Source organism: Ochotona princeps, chromosome 18 (assembly GCF_030435755.1).
Source record: "Ochotona princeps isolate mOchPri1 chromosome 18, mOchPri1.hap1, whole genome shotgun sequence".
Taxonomy (NCBI): Eukaryota; Metazoa; Chordata; class Mammalia; order Lagomorpha; family Ochotonidae; genus Ochotona; species Ochotona princeps.
The window spans coordinates 16932900-16953117 of NC_080849.1; the positions used below are offsets into that span (position 1 = coordinate 16932900).

General features: G+C 37.3%; 1 protein-coding gene across 3 annotated transcripts in view; it reads right to left on the reverse strand.

Annotated features, from left to right (window-relative positions):
- Positions 1 to 20218, reverse strand: part of DCC (DCC netrin 1 receptor) — a 555681-nt gene that overhangs the window by 73749 nt on the left and 461714 nt on the right. For all 3 annotated transcript variants that reach the window (XM_058676959.1, XM_058676958.1, XM_058676960.1), the window contains exons 18-20: positions 19012 to 19119; positions 13801 to 13995; positions 9380 to 9412 (exon numbers count right to left, since the gene is read on the reverse strand). In XM_058676959.1, the coding sequence (XP_058532942.1) occupies positions 9380 to 9412; positions 13801 to 13995; positions 19012 to 19119 (336 nt within the window). The remainder of the gene's footprint in view (positions 1 to 9379; positions 9413 to 13800; positions 13996 to 19011; positions 19120 to 20218) is intronic.

Here is a 20218-nt window from a genome sequence, read left to right on the forward strand (position 1 = left end):
CTGATACTATTTGAATGCAACAACATATCAGAAAAACCATTCATAAGACTCAAGAGGGATTTATCCCTGATATTCAGCAACAGCTGAGCATACGTGAATCAAGATTACATTAACTAATTAAACAATAAGTACTATATGATTATCTGAACAGATAAATAATTTGATACCATATATGTATAACAATGAAAACTTTAAAAAATAATTTAAAAAAAACCTGAAACATTGTTGGTATAGAAGGAATATACTTCAATACAACACAATCAAGGTAATAACAAACTCACACACCTACAGTCCATTACTGTTTTGACAGATGAGCTAAACCTCTCCCTGGAGAAAGGACAGTCACCCTAACAAATGGTATTGGGAAACTTGGAACTCTGAAATCAGATATGAAGCAAGATTTCTACTTCATACTCTACACAAAAGTCAAGTCACAATTGATCGGGAATTTCAATGCATTATCTGAAATCATCAAATTACTACAGAAAAACACAGGAAACACTACAATGCATGCACATGGGCAAGAATTTCTTTGATAAAATTCCAGAAATATAAAGACAAAAATAGACAAATAAGAATGTATCAAGTTATGATCACGAGTCTTTAAGGGAAATGAAAATAGAAACTGCTATGAGGTTAAAATGGTTACTTTTAAATATATTTATTTATTTATATATAAAATATTTATAGATTTTATATAAAATATTTATTTATATACTTAATTAGGAATAACCATTTTATTATATAATGTATATTATATAATATATGGTTATTATATATAATAACTGTTATATATGTTTGTGTATATATATATGTGTGTATATATATATATCTAAAAGCCTGTGTCAACTGCTCTCATTTAACATTATCACAACTCTTTATACGACTGCAGCCTATCAGTCTACGACTCATTGTGGTTAAGTTTAGAATGCATCTTCTGATGTATATTGATGTGCATTGATTATCAATTTCTTCTCAGAATAAAATATCAAGATGCTTTCATAATATTAGCAGTATAAGTCAATAGAGATCTGTGAAGTCTTTGTTTTTGCCAGCACCTCCTTTTACAGTTACTGTCTGTTTTGTGTCTGAAATAATAACCAGCATATGGGGTCTCAGAAACCACATTTAAATGCTCCTATTCAAATCTAAAAGGCATTATATTTTTCTAACTATGAGTACGTTCCTGGATGACTGGATTTGCTTAAGAGCTTGCTCATATGCCAGACTGCAAAATGGAGAACGAGGCACAAGAACTATTCTCAGAGAAATATGAATGATCCAGCAATGCCTCCCCCAGCTGGCTGGCTACATGTATGAGATATGTCTGTGTCTGAGCTAAGCTGCCAAGTTAGGGAAGCATGAGGTGGCAGGACAGGCAAGCTGCGTTCTTACAACAGTAAGAGGAGCTGTGGTACCATAGCCTGAGAACAGGAGCAGTTTGCTGGGCACGTGCCTAGGCTGAGTAAACAATGATACTGTTGGAGCTCAGCAGTTCCTCATTCATATATCCATCTGTAATTCGTCCAATGAATGCCTGGAACACTGCTAACAATTACGAGCACATAGTGATTTCCAAAAGTTAAAATACTTAAAGTAGGTGACACATTGGAAAAGCAGGATGCTGGAATATTTATGTCTAGAAAAATGATGAAATTCTTCCTCTAGGAAGTCCTATGGAGATGAGAATTAAAGAGTGAGTTAAAGAAGTTTAAGAGGTAAAGCGGATGAACTTGGGCAGAGAATATATATTCTACTCACAGAGGCTCAATTAAACATGTATTTTAGAAAGACTGTTCTTAGTAAAATAAATGAATTAGATAACTATTACAATAAGATGAAGATAACATCAATTATGAGTCTGCAAAGTAGACTTACTTAGCCCCATTTTAGCGCTGAGTGTGACTCAGTAAGATTAACTAAGATACTCAGCATTGCCTTTCAGTAAATGGGTTTGGTGATGGTGGTAAATATATTACCATTAGTGGATAAAGCAATGGCTGAAGGGAGGAAAGGGACTGGGCAGGTAGACACCAGCAGACTTCCGACGGTTGACCCTAGTGTGAGGGTCAAGGCCCATGAATGAGCAGACTGCTGGCTGTACTCTGCAGCGGACCAGCAGAAGAGGCTCTGAGAGCCAAAGGGAACTGCTTCCTTTCTCAGGCATGAAGAGCAACGGGAATGAAGGTACTGCTTCAGAAAAGACAGTGGAAGTAGACTGCAAATCCCAAGGAAATGCTGCTGAGGCGACAGATACTGAGTGCCATTCCTATTTTTAAAAAGTATTTATTTATTTCAAGGCAGAGTTATAGAGAGGGGGAGGAAAAGGGAGGGAGAGAGGAAGAGGAAGAAGGAGAAAGGGACCAGAAAAGGAGAGAGGGCAAGAGGCAGAGGGAGATGGAGAAGGGGGAGGAAGGAAGAAGGGAAGAGGGAAGGGGATACAGGGAGGAGGGGAGTAGGGGCAGGGGAAGAATATGGACAGGGAGAGAAGAGGAGGGTAGAGAGGGGGAGGAACAGAGAGAGAGTCCTCTTCCCTCCACTGGTTCACTCTCCAAATGGCCACAATAGCCAGCCATGAGTTGGCCAGCTGAAGCCAGGAGCCAGGGATCAGTAATTTCCCTCATTTCTATTCTTGTCCTAAGCCAGCATTTTCTTGCTCCTCCCCTGCCACTCTTTCACCTGCTTTTCCTAAACAGCGAGTGCTGAATATCAGAGTCTAAGATTGAATCAGTTTTGAAGGGTTCTGCTTTGGGGGGAGCACACAGCTCCTCAGTGTCTAGTGTGGACAGTAGGTACCTGGTGGGTTGAGGAGAAAGATCATCCAAGAACTACAATAAAGAGACAGGAAAGTCATCATCTCCCACCTCTGTCTCTACCGCAGTGTACTACTGTATTAAGGGCCATAATGCTGTTCAGTACTTACTGATCTGGCAGGTTGGAGAGTGGGTAAGGAGACAGCAATAGCTATTTTCATCTAACCAGTTATCTGTCCTTGGGAAATTTAAAATCTTCCCATGAAGTTGGAAACATGAATAATAAACCATAACACATGAACAATGTATTGAGGTGATACAGGCATGCACGAGAGCAGAATATGAGAAGGTAAGAAAGGCTTCTTGGAAAACATGGAATTGAGAGGGATTTGAAAAGATGGAGACTTCATCTTGAGAAAGGCTGACTATATGACCAAGGCTGAGGAACCTGTATCTGTTACAGCACTGAGCTTGGCACTCTGGGCTATACCCAAAGCAACTTACAGATTTCTGCAACTACACCTGTCGTACATGAGGGGGAACCACAGGCTAGAAAGCTAAAACACAGAAATAAGGATCAGATAGTCAAGGTCCTCATGCCAACGTACTAAGTGCCTTCTGTGAGCAGCAGGCATCCTTCGTTGGGAAAGAAACTTGAGGAGGCAGAGTTTAGGATTTATACAAGTGGGCAGAAAGCAAAGTCAGGAGGACCTTGTACTTCATCAACACCTAGGGTGAGGAAATGACCTCCTTCTGAGTGGGCCTTACTCAACAACTGGTTCATAAAATTTTAGTTGCACGTCTGTAAACAAAAACATCCATCTTAGATGGCTGGGGAGGTCAAAGTTCTACCATGAATCACATCAATGTCTGGTAGCACATTTCAAAGTTACCTGTTAAAACATAAAAACTGAGAGGGTGGCTTAAGCAGCTACTTGACCGCCTACTGGCAGCATGACAAGCATTTAGAATGTGAATTCTATGAAAAACTCCTTACTCATTTTTTGCCTCTACTTGTTTGCCAGTCCCAATTTCCAGAATTGCAAAATTTTAGAAAATCATAGGTGAGAATAGCTTTTTCAAGTGGGTCTCGCAAGCAGCTGAATAATGAACTGAGTTGAAACTACACACAAGAAGGTCAAAAGAGCTTTTAATTTTCAATTAAGCTGCTCCCATCAGAAGGCTCTGAAGCTTTTCATTTTTCAAATAGCAGCCTAGCTGCTGTAATCCAAACACTGCAAAGTCTGGATTACATTAACTAAATTCCAAGCTTGACTAGGCGGCCTTGAAAACCCTATTTCCCTGAAATCGGAAACAATTAGCATTTTGTTTATTCATGAGATTGAAACTGCTGAGGTGTAAAATGGCAGGTGTAGTGTTAAGCACTTTGCCTGAATACTCTATTGAGGAAAGACAAAGTCGTTTCAACCAGGTGAACTTCTACTGACTGACGCCACTTAGCTTTAAATTTCTTGATACCCAAGTAGGAGCCAATTAACACGCTGCACTTCCGGAAACTATGCGGCAGTTAAGAGAGTAGAGATTCTAAGATAGGTAGGCTGGGCGCACATTATGCCTGGCCACTTACACACAACGAGCACTTAGATAGGTTTTAACTTCTCTGGATCTCATTTTCTACATTTTTAAGCTTCTTGTGAGAATGAATCACTCTTGCAAACAGTGCTACTTTATTCTGTAACCGGTGCAGGGACAGTACGTAGCAGAGTGGATGGCACAGAGCAGGAAAGCCATCAACTCAATGTGAGAGACTACACCAAACAAAAGCTTAATCCTTGGACTTTTGCTTCCAATGCCAAGTTTAAAACTTGACACTCTTTAATCTCAAAAGTAGCCAAGAGAAAATTTGAGCTACGCTCATCATTTTGAGGTTGTGAATGCAAAAAAAAAAAAAAAAAAGTTATATTGATGGGCCCCAGTGGCAGGAACAAGCTATAATAAATGTATCTGATTGCATCCCAGTGGTCTTGAGTATGCAGTGTTGATGAGAGAAAGTGAAATCCCTAATGGCCCTGACCACAAACTGCAGGTGAGCAATCCCCCACTCTGCTAGGAGAGTGGGTTACAGTAGACGTCTCCATTGGCTCTGTACACCTGCGATGAACGCACACCACACCTTTTCTCTGAGCTATTGTTGCTAATCACCCCATGCCAGCCACTGAAGAATGAGAGACCCTGAAGAGTGCTCGAATGCATGAAGTGAGTATCTTCCTTGTAATTCATCTCAGCCATAACATGTACACATACAGTCTGTTCTCTTTAGGGTATTCAATCATTCATTCCTACAGTGTCCAACTGATGGCCCCAAAAGGGGGCACAGAAGCTCACATGAAATTCTGAACATTTGTGATCATATTAACACCACAGATTTTCATACTTAGACACCTCAATGTGGACAACAATATTCAGGGCTTTAATGAAATATAAAGATGCAACACTCCTTCAGAATAAATGTTTGTCCTAGCAGTGACATTTGCAAGTTATCAATATTTAAATTCTCCAGAAAAAGTTGTAACTCCCAAAGAGGCTTTCCTAAGATGCTTCTGTGGAAAGTTCTAGAAAGTTTAAGATGATTTTAAAAAATTCAAAAACTTTTGGAGGAGTAGCAACAGTCTAGGAGAGTATAACACAAGCACTTTTGTTTGTTTCAATTCTCCCAACAGTGATTTGTGTGACCTCAGGCAAAACGTCTACCTTCTGTTTGTCTGAAAGAGTAGGTAGTTAACGAAGGAGTCAAAGAGCAGGCACTTTGTGGTGACTCGGTCTGACCAAGGTGGTGGGATTAGCATCATCCCTGTGTTTTCTGAGATAGTGTCAGGATTGTATACTAACGGCTGAGCTTCCCATCAACTACCAAGACCCCAGTCAGAGAGCTCCTTGCCTCATTCTTCAATGATTCACACAGATGAGCAAAAGACGACTCCTAATGGGAAAAATACCAATACATAAAATGTTAGATACTCCATATGTCAGAGGTGTATGGATTATTGGGCACATATGATATGTGTTGCACATGACACTCCATGTAATGAATGTGTTTGGTGGTTTAAAACAGGGTTTATGAAATATGGCCTTCTGGGTTTAAACAGTATATTTCCCAGCTGTGTTTCTACAAGTCATCTTGTCTTTGTCTTTGCTAGTTAGGACCTAATAATATACCATTCCCACTAGTGTTAGTGGGGGTTAAGTGGATCAATCATGAGATCCCGGCTGAGGGGCTGCAGGTGAGAGGTTCAGAGGGCTAGTTCTACCATTATACACCTTCACACAAAAGCAACAGATGCAGAAAGATTAGCTAAAATATGAAAAGTTCAAAAAGGAAAAAAGTTGAACTTTTCTAGATTCTTTGTTCCCACTCTACACAAACTGCAATTTTTCTAACCTAAGCAGTCCTCCCAAAACTAAAAGTTGTGGTCGTTCTTTAAAATCCCACACTTACTGGTCTCTTGTATCGAGAAAAGTCTCCAAAAATATCAAAACATATAGCAAGGAAAAGGGAGGTGTTAATGAAGAATTGCAGAGTCGGTCAAGATCAGAACATCAAGAAAGTGCTAGGTACAATCAACATACAATTGCAGAGAGAGATTGCGTGTCCCATGTTAATTGAATATCATTTTTACTCCTACTATTGAAGGAAACTGTTTCATCCAATTTAAGCCGATTCAAATACAAGTAAGGTTTGTCTTCATGCTTATGTTGTTTATGGCAGGTCTTAGATTCCAAGAAAAAATGACAAGAATCTTCAAAGTCAGATTCTTATTTAGGACAAGCAAAGCTTTTTCTCATGTTTTCTCACGCAAGTTGAATTCAACCTCTGACTACTTTTTAGGATTCATCTTTGTTAGGTGGATTCTGATTCCAAGTACAAAGTGTCCCTGGAAGGGATTTTCTTCCAGCAGAAAATCAGCTCTTGATATGAATGTTACAATGGGATTATTTCTCCATGAAAAGGGGGCAAGTGAGTCTAACAGCGGGCACCCTATAACATATTCAGCTGATTTGTTATGTGCTTGGAATCAGAACATTTCAAACAGCCTTATGCTATTACTTTCATCAGCATTAGAGGGATCTTTAATCCAGGATTATTTCACAAGCACTTGGTCATCAACTCAGAAAGCTGATACTGTGCTTAAAGAGCTTTGGAGGTCCAGAAAGTTTACATTCTTTCTGGGTAAGACTATAAAGACATTATTTATCACTGCTAAATTATATGCCATCAGTCCCTCTCAATTTTACCAGTAAATTGAGTTTGGAGTAAAATTCAGAATCCATCACCTTGACCAACTATGCCTGCTGTGATTGAATAAGGCACCAAGTAGCATAATATGTGACAGAATCTTTCAAGTAATAACTGGAGAAAAAGAACAATTGCCCAAATGTACTAACAGACTCAGCCAGCCATTGGCAATAATTCTTGAGTTCCTTTGTTCCTGAGAAAGGATTTCTAAAGAAAATCCCTGGAGACTCTGTGATCAGAGGGCTGGGGTTCGAATAACTGCTGTTTGTTGATTTGTCTTCTATTAAATGCCCAATTTACGAATCATATATATTTATTAGTTTAAACTAATATCAGAACAATAACTGAAAACGTAACAGCATACAGCAAGCAATTCAAGGGCAACCTGAGACTGGAAACCCATGAATTGAACTATCAGAGTATTTTTTTAACTGGGTAGGTAATTACATAACATTTTAAAGGGTTAAGTCACTAAATAATTTTATTTCTCTTTTTGCATGTATTTTTTCCACATATATTTTTAACATATTTTTTCTAAACATAATTTAGAAACTGAATTATAATTGCAATTATCATTCTATACATAAATCTAAATATAAATTCAAAAATTGAGTCTAAATAAAGCTAACCATAATAGGAGAAAAGGTGTTAATAATTTTATGCTTGAGGACCTGGGGCAGTAGCCTAGTGGCTAGAGTCATCTCCTTGCATGCACCGGGATCCCATATGGGCACTGGTTCATGTCCTGATGGCCCCGCTTCCCATCTGTTCCTTGCTTGTGGCCTGGGAATGGAGTTGAGAAAGCCTTGGGAATCCACACCCACATGGAAGACCCAGAGAAAGCTCCAGGCTGCTGGCCTCAGCTCCGGCCATTGCAGTCACTTGTGGAGTGAATCAGCGGATGAAAGATCTTCCTCTCTGTCTCTCCTCCTCTCTGTATATCTGACTTTGCAATAAAAAAAAAAAATCTTCAAAAAAGAAAAAATGAGTAACTTCATGCTTGAAATAATATCTTTGCTTAATCATTTACTTACAGGTTTGGATATGCTGAGCTTTAAGAATCTGCATACATAACCACATGTATGCAAAATGATAGTTACTCATTAATATTTTTATAAACAATTTAAGTAAAAATATGCTGATAGTTAGCATTTATTTTTTGCAAACAATTCCATATGTTCAATATTGAGCTTATTAAAAATATTTTTCATGGAAGTGGGTAGGAATAGCCAAGTGAATGAAAAATTTATCCCTGGATAGATATTTCTTGGTAATGTGTCATGTCTAATCTGCCATCCATGATTCCCTAGCCATGTTGTGTCAAGTAGAGATGTAGTATAAAGATGCAAAGAAAAACCTGAACACACAGTCATTGAATTAATAATGATTCATGTCGACAAGTTTTTTCTTAGTGAGAGCCAACATCTAGTTAAAAAAATTCATGCTGGAAATGTTTTTCCTATATCCTCAGAAAATCTAAATTAGTTGCTTTGTTTATAATATTTAGATGGCCAAGGTAAGAGTCAAACTAGTTGAGATAAACACACAAGGTGAGATACTGAAACAACAAATACGCTGCAAACACTGCATCTACACATATTTCATTTTTCCATCCACTGGAAATAATACAGCATCCCCCAAAAGAAGAAATACGTAACTGGTTTGCATTCTGCCTCTGCATTCTCTAATTTTCCTTAGTGCCAAAATGTTGTAATCCTATTTTTAGCAATCACTCTACAAATCATGATAAGAGCAAATTCATAGCTAACAATGATTTGAGTAACTCTTATTTATCTCCATTTTTTTTGTGTAAAACCATCCTATTTCTCAATACAGAGCAGCATTTAGCAACAGAAGAAAACAAGTCTGACCAACATCTGATTTCTGGCTTTAAAATGAAAAGAATGATGTGCTAAAAAAAAGTTGACCCAACTTTGTTTTTCTGTATTGAAAGCATCTCACCACAGAGGAAAAGCATACGTGATTTATGTAGAGTTACAGGACTTTAATCCATAGCTCATGAAAGGTTGCAAAAACAGCTTGAAAATTATGCTGAGCTTAATTATACTTAATGTGAATTATTCAGAAGTGAAGACAGGGACTAAAAATTTATTTCATACAAAGAAGCTTGACATTTTAATTGGTCCTTCAGAATAGAGACAAAACAATTTCCTCTCAAGAAAATTTACATCTTCCCTATCAGAGTCTCCGCCTCAGCCGAGCAGAACTTCATTAACAAGATTAATCATCACACAGTGTCTGCTTCGTCAGGTGTGTGGCCCAGGTAAAAAGGGCAACACAAAGTAATGACTGACATTTCCCAAAGTTAGGATTGACGGAAAGAGGGCAAAAGACAGAGTGAATCGCCTACCTTGGTCATTAGCCATTTTGTCAGGGTGCTCCACTGTAGGGGAAAAAAGAAATGGTATTACTGGAAAGAAAGAAAGCTTCAATGGTTGTGATAACAAGTTTTGATATGATCACTGCCATTTTAAAATAAAGGTGGTAAGTTCTATGCAATAAGCAGTCAAAGCAAAGGTAAAAACTATGGTTTTAACTGTATTCCTAAAAATAGTTTGTCCCCCTAAGCAAGTCTTTATGTAAGTTTAAACAAAACTAGAATAGTAAAAATAATTCATGCAGTTATCAGGTAATTATCATCAATATAAATTTTCAGTATGTTGCAAAGTCTTTTTCCTAATATTTTATGCCATTCTTTTCAACAATCATACAAACACAGGACAAAGCAATAGGACACCATAAATGTAATTTAATCAGCTTACCAGATCTTTAGACACTGTAAAGATAATTCTTGAGTTGCTCATAACTGTAGATGCATTATGAATAATGGATTAAATGTACCTTTTTAACTTAAAAATGTCTAAAATTTTTAAAAGAGCAGCTGCTTTTGCTATCCACATAAAGTAAAATAGCAAGAAAAACTCTAGTGTTGCTACATTTCAAGAAATTCTGAAGTGACATTTTAATTGATATGACATTGTGAGCTGCTATTAGAATTATTTCACTTATGAGATTGTCTTAGAATATGAGTCTTGGCTGCACTCAAACTTGGCTGGAAACTAGGCATGTTGGTTTGAATCTTATATAGTCCTCAGAGTTTTACAGAAAATGAATAAGTAGTAACCTCTAACACAGTGAGTTCTTTCAATGTGTTTAACAATCTCGCAGCAGATTCACCATCACTGTGTGAAAAATAAAACAACTGTCTTACAGGTGATAGTTCTTTTACTAGAAGAAATAATACAAATTATGTTCCATAAAAATGTATAGGAATAGAGTATCTCAATCGTAATGCTATTAGCAAAACAGCAGACTTTATGTGTGTTACATCAGAGGATGAATTTCTAAACAATAGCTTGACTACATTTTCTTTCATTTCAAAATAGCATGACATTAATAGATCTACAGAACATATTTCCACCAGTGTTCTCTGGTGCCTTCTTTGCTAGAATTTTTAAAGTAAGTCTTATAGACATCTTTGTACATTCTAAAAGTTGAACAAGTGTTCTACTTCAGGTCACCTAATCTCATCTCTTTAATCATTGCAATTTAATTTTCGTCTCAATTTTTTTCTCTTGCATTTTTCTAACTGAAGATTGATTTCTCAAAATGTATTTTATTCTAATAATAGGAGTTTGATGATGAAAGGTACTTTATCAGGCAATTGCATTATATGTGGTTTATGGAGGACAAGATTTTGATCTGAGATCCTAATGTAGATTTTGAGGGAGCACACTGAGTTGTCAGAAGTGCCATATCAGCTCTCCAGGATGAGGGGAACAGAATATTTCAGGTTCATAGAAATATAATGCAGGATGTGTGCAAGTTTGGTAAGCAGAATAGAACATAATCAAGAAACTCAATCAGCACTTCACTGGTAAAAGAGAGCTGATTAGAATAATCCCAAAAAAGTAAAAAAAAATTCCCTATTCTTTAATTATTCCTTTGTATTTCATCATAAATTCATTTTCTGTAGTCTTAATTTTAGCAAATGATAAAATAAATATATACTATCACAGAAAACTATCCTTGTTCTTTTCTGGATTTGCTGTTTTTGTTAGCAGAGTTTACATACAGCCTGAGACATTTTGATTGTCACAAAAAATCATTACCTATTGAAGAATATTTCCCAACAGGGACTCAATAGTGTCTAACAGTAACCTCTTATTAAGAACAAATAATGGCATTAAATGACTATAATTTATTCCTAGAATTTTTAATTGCTCATGTCATGTGTCAAGAAAATCATGTATTTTTTTCACAAAATTATATGAACACCTTTATTTTTCTATTCTGGTAGATTTTTCACTGCTACCTTCTTGGATGGGGAAGAGGCACATTTCAGAATGATAATTAAGGATGCCTGAACAATAGGTCATGCTCTCATTTTCACTGGCACAGCCTGCTCCTTTCTGTGCGTCACAGAGATCCTCTGTGACTGACTCCACTCACTGGGGCATCTGTCCTGCCTGCAACCCAACAGAATGTCATGTGTAAGCAGCCCTCATTGGAGGGCACAGAAGACAGACAGACAGACATATGTCTTCCAATAGACAGTTTGTGGGAAAAGCAGTCAGGTCAAAGAATCACGTTCAAACTTTCTTAAATGATCATACTGAAAACAAAATTAGATATAGCATGCATACACATGTAAAAGGACATTGTGATACAATCACTTTTGAATCATTAAATGTTAATGAACCAGTGGTTACAGACTGAATTTCCAAAACCTTTGTGTCATCATGGCTAATATGAAAAAGAAAGACTCCAATTCCTTATAGAAAATACTACTATTTTCTTCTTTCTTTGCAAAAAAAAAAAAAAAGAAATGAAAAAATGAAGTTTGTGGACGCCTATTAGGGACCGTGCTGGCAAGGAATCCCCTATGTACTACCTAATAGGGAATTTTCTCAGCTTTGGGACCACACCCAAGCCTTTCCCTCTGTCGAATGTTACACTCTGTCCAACAAAGGTCTTAGGTTCTGAGGCACCTCTGAGAACTGAAAATCGTAACTAGGACAACCATAGCACAATTTTGTGGTTTTGTATAGATTTGGTTCACTGTGGCTTTAAATCTCTTCTAATGGATTATACATCTGTCTTACAAGATTTGTTATAGTGATGTGAAAATGATTGCATGTGTAATGCAGTTGTCAATATCTTCAAGACATCAGAAATTCTTCTATTATGTGAACAGTATTTATTTAAAACTCATGAGTATTATTGAGCATGACCTACCTGTATGCTAGACAGTGCTAAACATTAGAGTACTAGAAATAATTGTGTAGTCTTGTATTATAGAAGAAATGTTTGACCTTGTTCTCAGTCTTGAAAATTATTTTGTGGAAAAGTTCATGGTGGTTAGAATGGATGGTTACAAATGAAATACTGAGTTCATGAAATAATCTTCAGGAAGGTTATAAGTGTGGGCCTGTAAACCTTGTAATAACTCATAACTCAGCTCTTTTATATATTTAGCTACTTGAAGTCATCTAAAATCCTCCTCGTAGTTGGCATACCATGAATTAATTTGGTACTTGTGTGCAGATCAAGATGCAGGAAATGCATGCCACCATAACATAGACAGACAGTTGTTTGCTGATCTGTTTGCTATTTACTAGTTTAGAGTGAATCCTGATTTAGACATCTGAAGTCCTCAAAAAAGCTAAGATCATTGGTTCTGATTCTTTCAAAACTACTACTTCGTCATTAAGAAGTACCATGCAGGCCTAGACTGAAATCCTGTTTGTGTGTTGTCAGCAATGTTTAAAGTAACTGTTGACCACATTCAGCTTTTGAAGAGATCACTCCTGTGAATTCTAAATCCACTCTTTGCTAAGATACATTCCTAGGAGAGCAATTGAGTTAGTCTAAGAGTTCTTTTTCAATATTTCAAGAAATTGGATAAAAATGTCACTCATGAACATGTTTGAAATTCCACAGTTGTTGGTTATCATGTAATATCAAGTTTTCTGAAGATATATAGCCAAAATGTCGTCACAGATTTTAAAACCAACCCATTTTCTTCAGAAAGACAAATATCATGCCTTAAATATACATCTTCAAAAGTCATCTGGGAAACACTTAAAATATTATCAGTTGTTTGGTCATAGGAACTAATAAAATCACTATCTTTTAGAAAGACAATATTGTGCTCCCAAAAAGTATGTCAACATGAGTTGATTCTTTGGATCTTACTGATTATCTGCATGAACGTACAGCTATCTGCATCCTTACAAGCTCCTGGAATATGGGCAGCTTCCTCTCAGAGCCATACCCTGGGTTTTTTGCTGCTGCTACTCCACATCCTTAGGTTAATTAATTTTGTTTGTTTTCTGCTTTTTCACATTGTAATTTACTTTAACACATAAGAATGACAGTTCCTGAAAGAAAATATTTAAAGTTGATAATAGTGTGCCATTCCCATGATTCAATGCATTGTAATTTCTATTATATCATGGAAAATGGCTGAAGAGTTTCACTATAGAATGAATACACATGAAATCAATATAAAATTCCAAAAATGTTGCAACTAAAAAAGATCAGGTTAAATACATCTGTCTTGTGCTGATGGCATCAAATTTGATAACACAACAGATCTTTCCCTGACATGTTGGCTCTAAGACTAACAGGTACATTTTAATTTATTTTGCTTCCCTGCTACGGCCAATTTGCCAAAAGAGATGGTGCGGAGCAGTTTCTAACACAGGCTGAAAAGTTATTGTATAACAATCTCACAGCAAATGAAGAGTAAAGGGCAATGATACAAACCTTTCAGTGTCCTGAAAAGAATAGGATCAGACAGGGGCCCCACTCCTTTTGAATTCCGTGCTTGAATCCGGAAGTAATACATTGTGTCAAGGTTGAGATCCATGATCTGATGCGTGAGCCGGTCGCCACTGATGGTCTCCATAATCCAGTCATCGATGGGTATGTTCTTGTCCAAGGTGTAAAACAAGATGTAGGCTGAATCAAGAAAAGGACACAACCTTTGGGTTTTTGATTCCATATTGTCGTTCTGCCTTCAAACACTCTTGTTTCCCAAATATAAGTTGCAATGACTATTTTTATCTCTACAATCCATAAATTGTAAGATTTTATTTTAAATAAAAGGGAAATGGAGAGGGAAGGGAGGGAGGGAGGGTAAGAGGGAAGGAGGGAGGGAGAGAGAAACTGCCACAATTGATTCACTTCCTAAATGACCACAACATCCAGACCTGGAAGGGCCAAAGCCAGAGGTGTTTGGAAACTCACATTTTTAAAATATGTGTTTATTTTTTGGCCTTTGTTGCAGCAAATATGAAGGCCTTAAAATGCTGGGAACTCAGGAAGATGAAAAGACATAATGAAGATAAATACTGCCACAAACCAATGCTGTGTGAATCTGACCTATGTTAAATATTAATGTTAGAGGACTAGAATTCAAAGAAAACTTTAAAAGATCATAGAATAAAAACTTATTTTCAGACTACTGATGTCCATTGATTTGTTACTCATGATCATCATGACATGATAGATATTGAAACTGTGGATAAGCACATCAGCTCTACACACAGCACCTGTGGGGTTTTCATGGGCTGTTATTAAAGTGCATGAAGATAAAAAGGAGAATTGTGCTCCCATCCGAATCAGCCATGCTTATTCTTGATTTTCTTCATTTGCTCAATAACAATAATTCGCCTCTACCATAAATTCATACATTCAAAAATAATTGCTTCTAAAATTCTAATATTAGTTGATTGAACTTGGAGGTGCAGGAGCCAGGTTAAGATCATTTAAAATTGAGTTTGAGCCATTTCCTGGATTTTATGGAGGGAAATTGAAACTCTTAATAAGAATGGCCTTAGATAAAGCATTCAACTTCATTTGGATGTATATGTTTGTATATGAAAAACACTGACCCATCACTGAAGTTTTACACTACACCTTTCCATACAGTTTGGAAAAAGCTCAATGGTTTAACACTATCATTCTGTATCTGTGTAATTATTTCTTTGCAAACAAGTCAGACTTTCTCCATTTTCTCATCTCTTTTGTTTGTTCGTTTGTTTTTTTCTCACTCACTATAAATGACCAAATAATGAGTGTTAGATTCCACTGTAGGTTGTAACATATTCCAGGAACATCAAACCAATTGGTACTGCCACATGGAAATTACATGTGTCTAACACACGTAAAATTGAATGTCTTTTCTCTGTCACTCTAACTCCAGCTTTATGTAACTGTCCATCCAAAAGCAAAATGTCAGAATATCTTCAATTCCTTTTCTCCTCTCTCTTTTCCTTCATACAATCCTTTCCATACATTACTTCCCTTCTTCCACACATCAGACAGACTGCAACGTACTCGGAACTATAGGATATGGGAAATGACCCTCTTGACAAGGAGCTCAGCCCGCTGAGGCTTTTTAACCTAGAGAGAAATGATTATGATAACTGTATGTAGATAGATAGGAAGGAAGGAAGGAAAAAAGCAAGAAAGATGATGAAAGAAGGGCATATTTCCTTCCTTTCTTACGGTCAAAAACTGTAGCCTCTCAGTTCAGGAACCTTATCTCAAGTCACAACTGAGATTAAAATTAAAATTAATTTTAAATTACACATTAAATGGTTTCAATTTTCTCATTTGAAAACAAACTGCTATGAAATAATCCATTTTAAAAATATAATACAAGGTAGGCATATTTTTTTCTAAATAAAAAGTACTTACTAAATGTTAGGGTTATTACTTGTAGTTATTTCATAGTATTCATAAAAGTTAAGGTATTCTTATTTGGAAGAGTTGGAACTGTGGATTCACGTACAAGAAAGAGAAATCATGTAATGGTAATTCATTAACTCGCCTACACAACCACATTTGCTACCTGCTAAGTGTTCAGAATGTTAAATGGGAGAAAATGTTGAACAAAATCTGAGACATATTCCCATGGAGTTTTCAGCTACATATATACAAATATCTAGAGTTGTTTTCATGACATAATCAGAAATGAAATGAAGAGGAATAAGTTTCCAACTTTTAGAACTCCATAAACTGTAGACACACATGTGAATGACAATCACATAAGATCAGAGGGCCTCATGATTTACCTGAGGAGGAAAAGAAGAATGGAGTATTGGGTCAGTTAGAGTGGGTGATAGGCCAAAAACAACAAAACCAAAGCAGGGACAAGCAGATAAAAGAAAGGAAGTCAGGCACTGAAGAAGCGAGTAAGATGCCAGGGAAACCACAACATGGAAATGTTGAGGATGAAGGTAGGTCATTGTATTCAGAGCTTCTTGTGCCATGACAGGGCCGGAGAGATGAGAATGTGATCACTAACTGATTCTAGCATAGACATGCTAGCAGAGAAGGTACTAGAAGGAATAAAACAAGGCCTGCATGGTGGGAGCAATAATTAGAGAACCCAGGAAAGAAATATCTTCAGATTGCATGGAAATGCTACAGCCCAAGAATTTTATGGAAGTCAAGCAACAAGTGTGTTTCAATAAAAGCAGCTAGAAAAGAAATGGCCCACTAAAGAAGCATATACTGAGTCCCTGGACAGGGAAGTACTCTCTCAAAGACGCGGCCTTTTTCTGTTGGTCCTCAGCATGGACAGCCCAGGCATAACATTTAGTGGGGACCAGAGTTTAACCACTGTGGTTGTATTCTGAAATCACTCAGGATGATTTTTAAAGCAACAATACTCAGCTCTTCCTCTGACAAATTCAAATAAAATTCAGCTTAAAGTGATTCCTGAAAATCACTAATTTAGTCCAGTAGAACATTAAAAAGTTGGAGCAAAACGTAGAGTCACAGTTGAATACAGACACACATTTTAAAAACTAGCTCTGCTACTTCTTGGTTACTGAACTTTGAGCAATTGTGTGCCCATGATAGTCTTTATATTTTCATTTCAAAACAGAATAACACAAGCATGAAAGCACAATACTAAAATGTTCAGCAGAATGCCAATCACATAATAAATATTTGATGTATCTTGAACCATTTTCTTCTGTAAATAACAGTCCAAACTCTAATGTGGCCATTTTATGGTGAGGGAATTAAGATGGAACATGATCTGAATTTTCTCCTTCATGATGTTATTTGGCTGATTTTTTTTGAAGGACTTACATTTAAAAGTTAATTGTCTCAGACCCATGCAAACCATATTGATAAAATGTGCACCCTAAAAGGGTTTACAGTTGAAATAACAATAAATAATAACAGTTGATGTGTTTCAGTGCTCTGTGGGCTTCAGGGACTTCTTCCAGCACTTTCTTATAACAAGTCAGAGAAAAAGGCGAGACTCAGGGGGGCAAGTGCAATGACTTGCTCAAACATCTCTTCTAGGAACCTAGGCTTAGTCCTCCTCAGGTATTTCTCTAGAACACATGCAGGGCTTTGGAAAACAAAAACTCCCACAGGAACTTTATTCATGCCCTGGGAAAGGGCCCACCTTTTAGCTAAGATTTGTGGGAGAAGCTGATTATCTGGGTTTTCTGCGTAGAAATCTATAGTTGAGAATGTTTTGCAATCCTTTTCCTAGAAGTTTTGAATGAAAGGATCAAAATACACATGGGACAGAAATTCCTTTAATGGCTCATAGGGTTTGCTCCCAGTGGAATCCAGGTCAAATACGTCAACTTGTTATTCACAATGTTGCTCCCGTCCCAAGTGTATTATAGGGAAACTCGATTAGAAATACAGCAGATGGGACTTGAACTCACTCTGACACAGGCAGTAGCTTAACCCATTGCTTTACATAGACGGCACCATTATAGAGCTCCGTTATTCAAAAGCTATTTGAAATCTCTTCATAGTTATAATGAGATAACATATAATCAAAGTCCATAGAAGCATTGAAACAGAACCACTCAAAAATAGAGAATACTGAGAAGAGGAAAAGAAAATTAGAATGTGTCAGTTTTGGTTTTAACAGGTCTGGCACATTGAGAATGGAACGTATAAGATTTGGTGGAGATTTCATACCCCGCTTCTTTTTCCATTTTTGTGAGCTTACATGAAAATTCCATTTGCTATTTCATTCAAAGTAATTTCCTAGAGAAAATATATCTTCAACTTAAATTTCAATCACATTTGAGATTTTCACATTATCTTTTCATTAAGCAAAATGCAGAAAGCAACTCACATGAAGAGCACATCTGAAAATGTATCTCCATATTATCTCTGCATTCACAGAGTAGCTGGATTGCTTTGCTAATTTAGAATATGTCTATCCACCTCTTGCATACAAAGCTAAAGAAAAAGGAGTAACTCTTACATGATCCTAACCCAATGGTCCAAGCTAATTAGACTATAATATGCATATTTTGAGATATATTTTTCCTAATAATTATATGTTAGTAGACATCTATTAAGAGCCTTAAGTGATGTGAAATCTTTGGTAGAACCCTATTACATTTTTCATCCTTAATTAACAGTACAAGCTCCTAATGGAAGCTTTAATTAGGCATTGATGCTATCAGTAATATTTGGCAACAAAAAAAATCTGTGTCTGTGAATTATTTGTTATGTTCAATTTCTCTCAGTCAATATCAAATGTTTTTTGAACCTTATGATTTAAGCAAAATGTTAAGTCAGAAATTAAAACTCCCCAGAAGAGGCCTCCTTGTAATGTGTCATACAAAAATTCCTCGGTCACCAGGCATCTTCTGTGTTTCACAACTGCTAAACAATCAGGCTTCCTTTGATTCGTGCATATACAGAGGTCCTGCTTGGGACAGGTGTCCTGGTACTGTAGAGTATGTAAAGCAAAAGTCTGAATTGAAATACATATCTTTCAATTCTGAAGTGCATTTTTATTTTCTATGCACAGAAGAACGTCATGGTGAGTGGCAGGCAAGAGGAGATGATCTGAGTGCTGGGGAGTCAGCTGCTAAAAGATGCCAAGACAGGAAAACCCAAGGGCACAGCAGCACAGGGGGTCAACACCCACAGCCCACTCAGAGCTCTGCTTGGAAAGAAAGATCAGGGCTTTACCTGTAATTTTTCCATTGGCTTCCAAAGGAGGCTGCCAGCTCACGATGACGGCGCGAGGCTTCCCTTCCCGGGTGATGACAGTCAGGTCCTTGGGAGCAGAGGTCGGGGCTGCAAGACAAAACAGAAACAAGACCCAGTCATGGTTGGGAAAGGAAGCTGGTGCTGGTGCAGCTTCCAACCATGTGCTCGGCAGCCAGAATCCATAATGAAGTGTTTCATGTTTATGTGGTCATTTGCAGTTTTTTTTTACTTTGAAGTTAATTTCTAGAATATGAGCATACAGCAGAGAAATGCAAAGTATATCTTCTCATGGAAGTTAAATGATCACCAGAAGAGTGACTACAGCCAAAACAGCTTATCTGTGAACACAGAGACAAATAAAGCGGGGATTTTCAAGCAGTAGACGCTCAAACCCAAGTACCATCGTAAGAGCTAAGACATGTATGCATAGCCAGTGATACTGAAACTGCATATAATCAAAGGGCAGGATGCTGGGATAATGGCATCTAAAAAGTAAAATAGCTTTATGAATGATTTAACTCTCGGGTCATGGTGTGCTGCCTACGAGACAAGCCAGGGGTCTCCAAACAGTTTCAATTCAGATTTGATACATATTATAAGGACACAGGCATAGATTTCAAAATATTTGCACCAAACTAAATTTAGCTTTTAATTCCCCTTTTTCTTGCACTTTCTGAAGTAATGCTCTCCCCCGCCCTCTGCAGTACGTGGTATCTTCTAATTAAGAACTCAGAGGTAAGAAGGTCAGTGAAAGAAGTAGCATATCCATGAGGGTCTTTGCATCAAGCTGGCCTCAAATAAGATGCACAAATCCATGTCTTTTTGTTTTTTAAACATTCGCTAATTTTTACTGGAAAATCAGAGAGAAGGAGAGACAGAGAAAAAGATCCTCCATTTGCAGGTTCACTCCCCAAGTGGTTGCAATGGCCAGAAATGAGCCAATCTGAAACCAGGAGTCAGGAGTTTCTTCTGGGTCTCCCATGCAGGTGCAGATTCCCAAGGCATTGGGCCATCCTCTACTGCTTTCCCAGGCCACAAGCAAGGGGCTGGATGGGAAGTGGAACAGCTGGGATATGAACTGGTGTCCACATGGGATCCCAGCGTGTACAAGGCAAGGACTTTAGCCACTAGGCTATCATGCTGGGTCCAATCCCTGTCCTTTTTAGAACTGCTTCTCCCATGTAGT